Below are 14,822 nucleotides of genomic sequence, written 5' to 3' on the forward strand. Positions count from 1 at the left end.
CAATACGATATCAGCTTATTCAAACACTATTAAAAATCTCATTAAGACTTTAGAAAGGGAATCCGAAATTGCCCTTTCTTGGTTAAATAATAACAAAATGATAGCAAATCCAAACAAATTTCATTCGATCCTTCTATCAAGAGCCAAAATTGATAACTCGAAGCTTGAAATAAACATTGGCGATAGAGTCATACAATCAGAAAGGTCCGTAAAACTTTTAGGAGTAACAATTGATGATAAATTAAATTTCAACTTGCACATTAGTAATCTTTGTCGAAAAGCCTCAGCCCAGCTGAATGCATTATTTAGATTTAAAAATGTACTATCTTTGCAAACAAGATCTATTTTAGCACAAAGCTTCGTGTATGCAAATTTTAATTATTGTCCCTTAGTTTGGCATTTCTCTTCTTCGAAATCTCTATTGAAAATTGAAAAACTCCACAACAGGGCTTTAAGTTTTATTCATGATGACCCTAGACCAGTTGATTGCCTCCCAAATAAACATTATATGGAATTACTAAGGCATAGATATTTATGCATAGAAATATTTAAAATTCGGAGAAACATCAGTCCTTCTTTCATGAAAGATATTTTCCTTTTTGAGGAAACTGATAGGCCAGTAAGAAGTCAAAACATGAACAACCTAAAAACCATCAGTGTAAAAACAAGCACCTTTGGTCTAAACAGTTTGCGATGTTTAGCCCCAAAAGTTTGGAATAAACTTCCTTTTCATACGAAGAGTTGCGAAGATCTAGTTAAATTTAAGCAAATGATTAAAAAATGGAATGGCTCTCACTGTTCATGCACAGAGTGTCGGCAATTGATTCCATAACTTGCGTAATCAATACGAAAATGGCAGAGGGGGAATGTTTATCTTTTATTTATTATTTATTTATTATTTATTTATTATAGTTTTCATCTAAATTGTAAATATATAAAAATATTTGGTCGGTTTTGATTAGTTTTTTGCAAAATATTATTTTTTTTAAAGAACTATTGTATATAATAACCGACGGTAAATAAATTAAATCAATCAATCAATCAATCAATCATCGAGTTTGATGGCCTTGTTAGATTTCATGCCGATCATGGTAGTCTCGGTATTACTGCTTTTGACGATGGTATACAGGTGCTTGATCCAGGTGCTACTAAGCTCGCCGGAGACTAGCTCCTGTGCATCCTGGGGTTTGAATAGTCTTTCTGCAAGCACCTTATTGTAGGACTCTACAAAGGCCGTGAATGTATGGTGGTACTTTGTTGTAGCCCGCTTGATCTCAACCCCTTTGCCTTCCAGGAGCTTCGTTACATCCGATTTAAACTCGGAACCATTGTCACACTGGAAGGTTTTAGGGTAGTGTAGGTGTCCGGCTTTGTAAATTTCCTTCAACATATTCGCAACCTAGCTAGCTTTCTTGGTACGCAGGCGTCTTGCTACTTTGTATCTTAAAGCTACGTCAATGCCTGTCAGGATATATTTATAGGTGTTTCCATATACCCTGTTGTGAGGCATGTACAGTATATCGAATTGGTGCATCTCATTGGGTGTCGTAATGGTAAAATGCGGATAATCGATCTTTTTAGGACCTCGAATGTGCCGGAGCCATAAGAGTTGCCTACTAAGCCAATGAATACTAGCTTTTTGGAGAGGTCACTCTCCTTTGCGAGTAACCTAACGGCTTTCCGTCCGATCCACAAAAATTTTCCGGGGTATAGTAGATATTGCCAAGCTTTTTTGTTTCCCCCCGGTACGTGCGTTTTTGACATGATAACTCGAAGCTTGAAATAAACATTGGCGATAGAGTCATACAATCAGAAAGGTCCGTAAAACTTTTAGGAGTAACAATTGATGATAAATTAAATTTCAACTTGCACATTAGTAATCTTTGTCGAAAAGCCTCAGCCCAGCTGAATGCATTATTTAGATTTAAAAATGTACTATCTTTGCAAACAAGATCTATTTTAGCACAAAGCTTCGTGTATGCAAATTTTAATTATTGTCCCTTAGTTTGGCATTTCTCTTCTTCGAAATCTCTATTGAAAATTGAAAAACTCCACAACAGGGCTTTAAGTTTTATTCATGATGACCCTAGACCAGTTGATTGCCTCCCAAATAAACATTATATGGAATTACTAAGGCATAGATATTTATGCATAGAAATATTTAAAATTCGGAGAAACATCAGTCCTTCTTTCATGAAAGATATTTTCCTTTTTGAGGAAACTGATAGGCCAGTAAGAAGTCAAAACATGAACAACCTAAAAACCATCAGTGTAAAAACAAGCACCTTTGGTCTAAACAGTTTGCGATGTTTAGCCCCAAAAGTTTGGAATAAACTTCCTTTTCATACGAAGAGTTGCGAAGATCTAGTTAAATTTAAGCAAATGATTAAAAAATGGAATGGCTCTCACTGTTCATGCACAGAGTGTCGGCAATTGATTCCATAACTTGCGTAATCAATACGAAAATGGCAGAGGGGGAATGTTTATCTTTTATTTATTATTTATTTATTATTTATTTATTATAGTTTTCATCTAAATTGTAAATATATAAAAATATTTGGTCGGTTTTGATTAGTTTTTTGCAAAATATTATTTTTTTTAAAGAACTATTGTATATAATAACCGACGGTAAATAAATTAAATCAATCAATCAATCAATCAATCATCGAGTTTGATGGCCTTGTTAGATTTCATGCCGATCATGGTAGTCTCGGTATTACTGCTTTTGACGATGGTATACAGGTGCTTGATCCAGGTGCTACTAAGCTCGCCGGAGACTAGCTCCTGTGCATCCTGGGGTTTGAATAGTCTTTCTGCAAGCACCTTATTGTAGGACTCTACAAAGGCCGTGAATGTATGGTGGTACTTTGTTGTAGCCCGCTTGATCTCAACCCCTTTGCCTTCCAGGAGCTTCGTTACATCCGATTTAAACTCGGAACCATTGTCACACTGGAAGGTTTTAGGGTAGTGTAGGTGTCCGGCTTTGTAAATTTCCTTCAACATATTCGCAACCTAGCTAGCTTTCTTGGTACGCAGGCGTCTTGCTACTTTGTATCTTAAAGCTACGTCAATGCCTGTCAGGATATATTTATAGGTGTTTCCATATACCCTGTTGTGAGGCATGTACAGTATATCGAATTGGTGCATCTCATTGGGTGTCGTAATGGTAAAATGCGGATAATCGATCTTTTTAGGACCTCGAATGTGCCGGAGCCATAAGAGTTGCCTACTAAGCCAATGAATACTAGCTTTTTGGAGAGGTCACTCTCCTTTGCGAGTAACCTAACGGCTTTCCGTCCGATCCACAAAAATTTTCCGGGGTATAGTAGATATTGCCAAGCTTTTTTGTTTCCCCCCGGTACGTGCGTTTTTGACATGTCTTTATTATACAGATGTTAAAAACGTTCCTACAGATATTTGTAGGCCATAAAGCCTAGTAGAGGCAATGAACCAAGGACGAACGTTAACTCACCATCCTGCTGGGTTTTTGAAGGTACAAAGAAGTCCTTCAATTGTGGGGCTATTTTGTCCGAGGCAATAAAGAACTGATACATATCATTGTCCAGCTCCCTCAAACTTTTCCCGCCTTAAGTTGCTTCTCTCTTTCTGTCGCAAACCAGTCTAATTTAGCCTGCCTCTTTCTGATCCACTCCGCCTGGGCTGCATTTAACTTTTCTATCGCAAGGTCATGCCGTTTTCTCTCGGCTTGCCCGTGCCCCGAGAGCTTGCTAAATAGAAAATTTTTCCCCAAAAATGCGAGGGCATTTATGGCCGCCCCGGCCACTATCACAGCCATTGTCGCCATTTATTTTAATATTCCACAGAATGAAACCTACCGTCCAAGATATTCAGCTGGCCGTCTTGAAGCAAATACACGTAAGCTATGAAATCATCGGTTCCGTCTGCCTTCTTTGTGATATGTAGGGTAATCCCATCAGACAGACGTTGTAGGGCCCTTCCACTACCATGTAATCCATGATCGGGAGACGCCGGAAAGTCTTTCATTGAAAAATTTCCCGATGGTTACGCTGGAGTCATGGCTACCAAAGAGGTTCGCAATCTGTTCAAGATTGTCCTTGGGTAACATCGCGTGAGAGTACAAATCGTTGGACTCTCCCTCGACAGTGACGCTAACCTTCTCAATCCCAATTTGTCTCTTTGATGGAAATTTGATCTATCTGTAATGTTATTTGCTTTAAGTGAGTTAATTTTAAACCACTCCATTAAATTTTTTGTATCGTGAAGCAGGCGGTTAATTAAAACGGATAAAATAACATCGCAAGAATAAAGTGAGTTGTCATCAGCGAAGTATCGATAAGCATTCAACCTGGATGGCTGAACTTATATAGCAACAACGATACCACTACACGGAAGGTGGGACCTGACCAGAGGGTTACAAAGATTGAGATCATGAATGGCCTGTACAAAATCGAGGACATCGCGGCTATTGTCAACAGCCAGGCAGGAGATAAGATCAAACTGTTTGTTTTGAAAAATGCATATTGTAGACTCCGTGTCAGTGACGGGTATACGGTGGTGATCGGTAGGCAATTGCAAGAGCTCCTGGAATTACCGACAATCCCGCAAGATAATATTACACAAAGGGTGACTACGATACCATATATAGAACCGATATATATATATATCAAAAATTAAGACTTATTTGTCCACAATTGGATGAAGACGACTGCCTATCGGATGGTAAAAAATCGAAGGTTCTGTCCATGCTTCCTACCCGGGAGTTAAACTCGTTAAAAACGTCTAGCATCACGAGAAGAACGTTACGCTATTTGACATCACAATGTGCATTCTGATAGAATAAAGATGAGTGATATAGCTAAGCTGCACCCAAATTTGCCGAGTGCACCCGCGCAGGGCTCTGATCAGGATGAGGGACAGGTCTTTAGGCTGAAAAAAATTAAGGAGATAGAACAATATCTCCAGGATGAAATAAGATGCACAACACGTGCGTCAAGATGGGCGACCATGGTCTGCTTGGCGTAAGTGTGGTTACGTCAGGGCTGGAGATAGGACCCATGGCCTCAGGTATGGGGGTGCCCTTGGCTTGTGCCATGGGGGGACTCGCGATTGCCGCCAGAATAGGGCAAGCCGGTCTTCGGAACGCTTCAAAACGTCTACGTGTTAAATCCAAAAAACATGAGGGTATAAGGCTGCTTGCGGAGGCAAAACTAAACTCGATTGTGGATCTGATCTGCAAGGCAATGGAAATGGTATAATCAGCGACCATGAGTATAGCCTGATTAGACGTGAAAAAGAAAGATACATGTTGCTCAAGGAACAAATGCGGCAGAGATTTAACAGGATCGTGAATGCTATCAACGAACAGGAGAGAGCTCAACTAGTTGCCAAAGGTAGGGAGGAGGGAAAAGACGAAATTTTAAAAACACTTCAATCTTTCCATTATGCAAGCACTATGTAGAGTCTCCTGCCTGAATATAGGCCTTAATTTGTATTATATTTTATAGACCTTTTGTGTCTATAAAATATATGATTCTAGTCCTCGCTTAGTAACCACTCCTTTTTAAAGTCCTTATACCGACATTCTGTGATGTGTGTCTAGGGGTAGGGGTTTTTACCATGTACGTATACAGACGAAAAGGCTAAATTAGCGCTGGCTTGGCAGGGCTCATCATACGGTACGGGCATACCATAGAATTTGATGGTAATTACGTCCTTGTAATATTGAAGCTTAGCATTCACATAGCGATCCTTTTTTACAGGCTCTGTCGTTAATTGCTCTGATATCAACTCCTCAACAATTGACAATATTTGACGATACTTTGCAATCCAATCAGGATATTCCTCAACATTCTCATTACCCGTGACGCATTGGCGTTATACTTAGTCACCCCATTCGGGGACCAGATTTTAGGTGTATTTACCCTCAAGGCCACCACAATGTCCTGTGTATGATACCCTACCACATATCGTTTGTTCTTACCTCCATTTGCGGGCATGGCTTCTGATACCGTTAAGTATTCTATATTGATATCATCGATATCTGTAAACGTAGCAGCAAAATTGTAGAATATATTAGGTGTAACAAGCTCGTTCTCAAATTTAAGCATCTTGTTTATTGTATATTTTGAATGACTGCAGAGAATTACATGTCATCGTACATACTCAACCGCCCCCGTTATATGTTATATATTCATGGTAACAGTACCAGCATAACATTTTACCGCTTACCACGAACCTACGCCCGTCATATGCATTTGTCATATGCATCGAGTACCCTTTCACAGTCGTCACAATGCTCATTCATTTATTAGGATGTCAAGGCGAGCCTCCAAATCCTTAATCCTCCGTTCATTAGACCCCTCCTTCTCCTCTTGTACACATGCCAGGGTTACAAGTGGTAGGGATAGACCGATGGCGGTAAGGAAGGTCGTGAAAATCATACTTTTCAAACTATATTGACAGTTGATACACATCTTTATTAACTGTCAACTAATGCCAGGAATTTCTTTTGTGTCAAATCGCCCCCAAATCTTTTGAGGCGTCTCCAGTTCGGTGCAAGCCTTCCTTTATAACGCCTTTTCAACAACCACAACGATATTTCATACGCGCTGTCATATAACTTTCGCTCTTCCACATAAGCAAGGCAGCATGCATCCCCGCAAAAGTGGCCCTCGTATATATACTCACAACCATCCCTTATATGGACAGCCATGTTTTTCATCACATGAAAAAAGCCGGATTTTGTTGTACTCGCCTGCGGGGGGGGGAGTTGTATCTCATGGGGCACCTGACGATGTTGCATAGTTCTACAGAGCACCAGTAACAGAGTACCATTTTATACGGTTTTTTTAACAAGGTCCGAAGTTACATATTGGACATCTGTACCCGCCTGGGTACAGATCCCTGCATGCCGCGTTACACAAATTCGAGTACCTCGGGATCCTTTTCAACATTGCACATGTCCTGAGTCTTGAACCTATCAGGTACATACTTCAGCATGTAGGGATATTTTTCGACGACCTTGTTGCACATTTCCTGCGTTTTGAACCTATCCGGTATATGTATGATTTGCTAGTGATCTTTTTTAACAATTTTGTTACACATGTCTTGCGTCTTGAGTCGGTCCGGTACATGCCTTAGCAGCCATGGTTTCTTTTCAACAGCCTTATTACCATTGTCTTGTGTCTTGAAACTCATCTTTTTTATAATGGTATTATCTTGCAACATTTGCTGTAAGATAACCCTTCAGGATAACCCCCACAACTTTTTGAGACCTAACTTTTCATCCTCCGAAAAGCACCAATCGATGTCCGGATGCCAGGCTAATGGAAGAAGATCCTTCCTAATTCCGGCCTTTCCCATCTTCCTGTAATAGTAGGCTTCGAGTAGTTCGGGCTCCTCCTCAACAACCATATCCCATATGTCCCGGGTGACAAACCAGTCGGGCACATACCTGAGCATCCAGGGATTCTTTGGAACAACCCTATTACGCATGCCTTGTGTCATGAGCCGATCCGGCACATAGTACAGCATTTCGGGATCCCCTTCAACAGCCTCATTACACATGTCCTGCGTCTTTATATGATCCGGGACATATCTGATCAGCCGGAAATCCTCTTCAAGAACTTTGCTATACATGTCCTGTGTTTTGAATTGATCCGGCATCTGCTTGAACATATGGGGGTACATTTCGAAATACTTATTGCACATGTCCTATGTCTTGAATCACTTGAGGAAGTAGCAAGATGGCGGATAAGCGGAAACGTTGTATTAAAGTTGTTAAAGATTTTGAGTATGTTAACTTAAATGGAAAGCTCCTTTCAAGCAATGAGATATTGGAAATGGATCTTAGATCTTGCTGTGGAAAGTGATAATGAAAAAGATAAGATCAAAGATAATGAAACTATTCCTAATGGTTTACAAAAGTGTATAGAACAACGTATAGATATATTTCGTACCGAGATCATGTCAGAAGTAAAACAAATTGCAAACGACAAGAATAAATTTGGTGATAATCATAGAATTTTAGAAAACCGTATTATAATGTTACAGGAAGATAACACTTTTTTGTAAAAACAGTTGAATGACTTGACTGGTTTTTTAGAAGTTTTAGTGGAATGTATAAACGAACGGCGAAGTCAATTATCCATGACGACTGTAAAACCTTCTCATGACGAAAGCAAAATTATGACGGTAAATGATTTGTCTTCGGAGACCTCTAATACGGATCACAAAATTACCAGCAACCCTCTAGGGAATGAGAACATTATTTCGAAGAATAGCGATCATTTATTGCGGCACAATACAACGATAAAAGATCAATTGAATATGTTCCGTTTGACACAGAAGAAAAAATACGTTGTTTATAAAAAGAACACTCTAGAATATCAGCGCCGAAACGAATCTACAGTAAAAGAACAACTAAAAATGGTTCGATGTGAACATAACAGTAAATACAAAACTCTACATGATAGAAAACCAACACTACAGAAACGCTTAGAAAATGTTGCTGAATACAATGTTGATACTTCTTTAAATGAAAGTTGCGTTTCACATCATGAGTATGAAAAATCTGTGACATGCATATATGGTGATAGTATTATAAAAAATGTTAAAGGATGGAGGATCAAAGAAAAACTCTTAGAAAAACAGGATATCATTATTCGATCAGTTCCTGGCGCCAATACAGACCGTATAAGAAATTATATTATACCACTGGCAAAAACGGATAAACCAAATCGCACAATTATACATGTTGGAACGAATGATCTGTGCTTTTCTAAATCCCCAAATGAAATTTCAGACTCTATTATTGACTTGGTTACTGATGTCAGCAAATCATGTCCTTCTGTAATGGTGTCTGGACTTACTATGCGAGATGATAATTTTAGCAGAAAGGCATTAGAACTTAACAGGATTTTAGAACGATCATGTCAAGAAAGAAATATTTGCTACATAAACATACTAATATCAGCAAACACCATTTGAACGGTAGTAAACTTCATTTGAATAAGAATGGAACAAAGAACATGACTAAAACATTTGCCAGTTATATCAACAAGTGCTGATATGTACTGCACAGAGACGCACTTCTATCAAATGAGTCCCCTCAAATTAGTGATGTCAAATCCATTAAATATTTGAAAACGAAAAACATGTCCAAACTTATGATTGGACATTTAAACATCAACTCAATCAGAAAAAAATTTTAACAGTTCAACAATCTCTTGTGTGATAAAGTTGATACTTTCTTAGTATCAGAAACAAAACTTGATGGAAACTTTCTGAACTCACCAGGGGCGTAGCCAGAAGAAAATTAACCTTGGTCGAACCATTGACCCGCAGGGTCAACATCGCACCACAGGTGCGATAATAACCAACTGGGGGTTTGGGGGGCGTTGTGAGCTCCCTAAACGGGTCCAGGCCAACGCCTTTTTACACCCTTTAAGCACTGAAACGCCATAAAACCGACTTTCTGACATACGCGATAGACGTTAAGTATTGATCGAATTGATTGAAAAAGGGGAATAAATGACAACATAAAATACATTAAAATCTTTATCATTAAGTGTGTAATCAAACCGGCAAAAGACAACACAACACCATCATAATGTTTTTTATAGATTGAAAGTTATTAAAGCAATAATTAAAATGTTTATTCTTCTTTCTTTATATTTAGCACCAAAATAAAGTTTTCTGCAGATTGGAGGTCATTAAAAAATAACCAAATCAAAATCTTCTTTTTTCATAAATATAATAAAAAATTCAAAAATATAATGAAATGGAACCATGGACAAAATGCCTTCATACAAATCATGGAAAACCCTCGTGTTAATAATACGTACCACAGATCGTGTTACAAACATTAAAATTATGGGCATAGTTGGGATTATTAGTTAAGTAAGGAACATTCTTGCTTAAAAATTTTAACCTACTTTTGGAAAATTTGTAAAAATATGTTACGTTTGATTCGATTCATCATGTTTCAGAAATAATTATAAAGCATGAATTACAGACAACTAAATTTAAGCAATGAGAAGAACAAAGATATGTATAAAGCTAATCTGTTTTGCTTCAAAATGTTAGCAAGACAACTATTAATTTTAACAGATACATTGCCAGCATTGTCATAACATTGACCTTATCAATTCTGTATATATATCAAGAGAAAGTTCATAAGGTTTTTAAAATGATCTTTGAAAAAGACAAACCTAAGAGCCTTCACTACAATAAACCTTAAGACGTCTTCTCGCAAGTTACAATGAGAAGAATAATCGTGATCACTGAGGTGTGGAGCTTGTCGTAGTGAGTGCCTACATTATATTTCCCAATACCGTTAATAAAACCCGAGGGGGATGAATCTACCAAGGTTCTGCAGATAAAACTTGTTTAGGTTTAAAAGGTTTCGATTTAGAAATCCCTTTGACGAAAAAGATTTTAAGTTAAAGGTTTGCTTTTTAAAAATGGAAGAATTCTCGTCATTAGTGCTAGAAGTACCACATTGATTAACTAACGTTTCGGCTAATGCAAAAGGAACAACTTCAAGATGATACACACGTTTCCTTTTTCTTTTCTTTTGCTTTGTTATCATAACGTATGACAACCTAGCTTAAAATATTGAGCAGAACGCTTTAACGTAGCTTTACTCAAACTTAAAGAAAGTGAAGGGATTAGGTTTAAATTGCCCATTATTGAAAATAAAACTGATACTGGTTGTAAATTTTTATTTGAAGGCAGATGAGGAAAAATCTTCTGATTTAAAACCGTCTTGAATCATAGCTGACCACAATCAGGATAAAAAGTTAAAATATTTCTCTTAAATAAACTGTTATAAAGGCTTGTAAGAATAGCTTTATTCTGTATAGGATGAATAGCTAGCTACCTGAAAACTTGAAAGTGCTCTCTACAAAGGATAACAAATCTGTAGATTTACATACAGATACAAAAATTGGATGGTTCGAGTATAGAGAATTTTCATGAAGCGGATCCACGTTTGACAGCAACATCATGCTTTCTTCACCTTCACAACTTCGCCAGCCTTGTTTTTTTTTACTTTCTTGCGTATGTTCTATAGCCATATATGGAGCGAATTTTTAACCTCTCTGCGAAATTTACTAGCCAATAGGATGCGTCTAAAATGACCATAAATGGAAGACACAAGATCGTACATAGGCATAATTTTCGCAGGTAATCCTGCGAAAAAAACTATCTGCGAAACAAAGTCTCTATTCAACACCTCAGCCTGCAAAACAAAGTGGATACCGTTAAATCCTGCGAGACGTGCGAAGCGCGAAGCTTGTGTGCGCCACCCGGGAAAAGATTTGTGCCGGATGCACAATTGGTGCGCCCATCCATGTGTTGGCGGTGGCGGTGGAAAAAATGATGTGTTGAAATGAAAAAAGTAGGTCAGTCGATCGCAGAGCCTGACTGACGCTGGCTACGCCCCTGCTCACAATTTTATATGGATGTTTTTTTATTCACCATTCAGAAACGATAGAAACCAATATGGTGGAGGTGTTATGTTTTATGTTAGGAATAACATTGTTTGCAGAGAAATCGATAAATCGTCCTTACCAGAAGATATGGAAGCAATATTTTTGAAAATTAATTTACGTAAACAAAAATGGATTGTTGCTGGCATTTATAAACCACCATCCTTGAATACTAAATATTTTACAAGATGCATTCGTGAGTTTCTTTCGAACATTAATTCTGATAATATTATTTTAATGGGTGATTTCAATGCTGTTGAACATGACAATGATATGCTACTTTTTAATTCAGAGTTGCGTTTAAAAAACCTCATTAAAAAACCAACGTGTCACAAATCATTACAAAATCCATCATATGTCGATCACATATGGGTGTCTGATTCTAAACGATTCCACCACACCAGCATTTTGGAAAACGACCTTTTTGATTATCACGATATAGTTGTAACTTTCTTAAATGTTGATATACCAAAGAAAGATCCTAAAATTATAAATTATCGTTGTTACAGACTTTTAATGACGAACATTTTAAACATGACCTTGAGTTACTTATTGCATCAAACATTGACTTAAATTACAAAGAATTTGACGAACAATTCAGTCAGTTGGTCAGCAAACACACCCCTATAAAATACAAAGTTGTTAGAAGTAATAACTCTACATTTATAACAAAAGCAGTACGAAAGGAGATAATGATTCCATCGAGATTTAAAAATATCTACAAAAAAATCCTTCTATAAAAAACTGGGAGAACTTTAAAAGGCAAAGAAACAAATGTGTGACTGTTTGTAAAGACGCGAAAAGAATTTATTACACATCACTAAATATGAACAACATTTTTGATAACAAAAAGTTCTGGAAAACTGTAAAGCCGATATTTTCTAACAAATGTGTAAAAGATACAGTCCAAGTAATAGTTTAAAATGATCAAATAATTCGTGAAAAAGAACATATAGCAAATATAACAAATGATCATTTTGTTAATGTCACGAATTCTTTGAATATTGATGGAATTCCGCACGGAAACTAAAACGATATTAAAAACGATATTGAACACGTCATCAAGAATTACGAAGAGCATCCAAGTATAATATGGATAAAAAAACATGTTACCACTACCAACAAAATGAGCTTCAAATCAATTGAAATTCACATCATGAAAAAGTATATTGGTAACCTAAAAGAAAACAAATCCGGTCTGAAAGGAGCAATTCCACCGTGTTTCCTCAAACATTACGTCGATGTGTACGGAGAACGTCTCAACAAGCTGTTTGAGAAATCTATTGTCGATGAAGTTTTCCCTGGAGCAATGAAATTGGCTGATATTTGTCCACTATTTAAAAACGGAGATCGTTCATCAAAATTGAATTATCGTCCTGTTAGTAAACTGAGCAGTGCGTGAAAAATTTTGAACGTATTATGTTTGATCAGATTTATGAATTTATTGATAGTAAATTATCACTTCTTGTGTCAGGTTTTTGTAAGGGTTTTAGCAGCCAGCATGTTTTGCTTCACATGATAGAATCGTGGCGAAAAGATCTTGATAAAGGAAATGCTGTAGGGGCGCTATTGATGGATTTGAGTAAAGCATTTGATTGTGTGGATCATAATCTGTTAATAGCGAAACTACATGCATATGGTTTCTAAAAAAGTGCTTTAGGTCTTTTAAGGAGTTATCTCACCAATCGGTTTCAAAGAGTCGGAATTGATGGTTATTTCAGCTTGTGGAAAGAGATTATTAGTGGTGTTCCACAAGGTTCGATTCTGGGTCCACTTTTATTTAATATTTATATAAATGATTTAATGTTTATTTTAAATGATAGAGCTGATGTTAAAATTTGTAATTACGCAGATGACAATACACGTTATACATATGGAAAACAATTTGAAGAGATAAAGTTATGTTTAGAAAGTGCTTTTTCAACTGTTAGCACATGGTTTTCCAATAATGGGCTTCAGTTAAATTCTGAGAAGTGCAAACTGCTCATTCTGGGATAATCAAAAAACAAAGATTTTGTTACTTTAAATTTGAAAAATAATATATTACAAGAATCTCCATACGTAAATTTGTTGGGTATAATTCTTGACAAACAGCTTTCTTTCAGGCAACATGTTCTTCCATTATGTAAGAAGGCTAATGCCAAGATCAATGCCCTAAAACGTATATCACCATATATGTCTAATTATAAGCGAAATGTTATTGATAATTCATTTATTTTTAGCATATTTTATTACTGCCCTCTTATATGGGCATTTTCAAGTAGAGATCTACTACATAAAGTTAATAGCATTCATAGTAGAGCAAATAGACTTTTATGCGACAGAGTTGAAAATGAATGCAGAATCAGTAATCATGAAAAGTTCTGCCGATAATTGTTAAAGGAGGTTTTTAAAAATGAAACAGAATCCCTCCTACATGAATGATGTTTTTGCATTCAGAAAGACAGCATATAGTTTCCGTGTATTAAGTTCTTATAAAAGGCGCAGAATTCGCACCACAAAACATGGCCTATCAAGCGTCTCTTATATTGCGTCTTCATTATGGGAGAAGCTTCCAAACTCTGTCCGAAATGCCCCTTCGTTGTCCTTATTCCATCACGGCTAAACACCATTTCGTTTATTCAGTGCAGTTGTCGTCTCTGTGCCACATATATTTGTAACGTAGGATATACGAATTAGCTTCTTATTATTATAATATAAATCTCTTATTTTTTTTTTGAAAATTTAGTTTAGGACAGTCGATTATAATTAGCCCAAGGCTAACAAATTTAAACTTTTTTTTAATGTATCTAGCATGTTTTATTGTATATTGTATATCGACTTTAAAGAAAGAATAAATAAAATAAATAAATAATAAATAAACCTATCAGGGACATACTCGAACACCTCGATCCAATTTTCCTGGTACGCGATATCGTCCTCTAATAAGCTAATTAATTCAGCTTTACGTAGTCTATAATACCCTGTTAATCCACGACCTTTTCCAATACACGTAATTGTTTGACAGTGTATGAATCCATACATAACGGTCAACACTAACACAGTTATTTATCCTCAAGGGAATTTCCCTATCATACAGCAAATAAGTAAGGGGAATTCCCCTGAGATGTGCGCGTTGATTTTTAGGGAATTGCGCTAGAATAATTTTGGGATCTTTTATTCTACATTGATGACGTCATCTTTAGTGAATACTAGGTCCTTTGAATTATGTGGATCACTATGGGTGCGGTGACTAATAGGGATTGTCGTTGACTTGCTGGGGTTGCCGTGACGTCACGGCATTGCGCGCACGCGACTGCGCCAGAAGGAACATTTTCTAATCTCTGAAGTCATGTGATCATACATTTC

General features: G+C 37.0%; 1 protein-coding gene across 1 annotated transcript; it reads left to right on the forward strand.

Moving 5' to 3' along the window:
* The first annotated feature begins 12,600 nt into the window (after window positions 1-12,600).
* LOC130642291 (uncharacterized) lies at window positions 12,601-13,854 on the forward strand. The gene is made up of 6 exons (XM_057449380.1): window positions 12,601-12,852; window positions 12,906-13,087; window positions 13,145-13,230; window positions 13,327-13,447; window positions 13,580-13,635; window positions 13,697-13,854. The coding sequence occupies exons 1-6, from the start codon at window positions 12,601-12,603 to the stop codon at window positions 13,852-13,854; spliced, it is 855 nt and encodes a 284-aa protein (XP_057305363.1).
* Window positions 13,855-14,822: the final 968 nt, after the last annotated feature.

Source organism: Hydractinia symbiolongicarpus, chromosome 4 (genome assembly GCF_029227915.1).
Source record: "Hydractinia symbiolongicarpus strain clone_291-10 chromosome 4, HSymV2.1, whole genome shotgun sequence".
Lineage (NCBI taxonomy): Eukaryota > Metazoa > Cnidaria > Hydrozoa > Anthoathecata > Hydractiniidae > Hydractinia > Hydractinia symbiolongicarpus.

Bases quoted from the DNA above. Each gene is read 5' to 3' on its own strand.
- LOC130642291 (XM_057449380.1), top strand. From the start codon at position 12,601: ATGAGCTTCAAATCAATTGAAATTCACATCATGAAAAAGTATATTGGT. The intron at 12,853-12,905 runs GTTAGTAAACTG...ATGTTTGATCAG, and splicing joins CAAAATTGAATTATCGTCCT to ATTTATGAATTTATTGATAG. The intron at 13,636-13,696 runs GTATATCACCAT...ATTTATTTTTAG, and splicing joins CAAGATCAATGCCCTAAAAC to CATATTTTATTACTGCCCTC.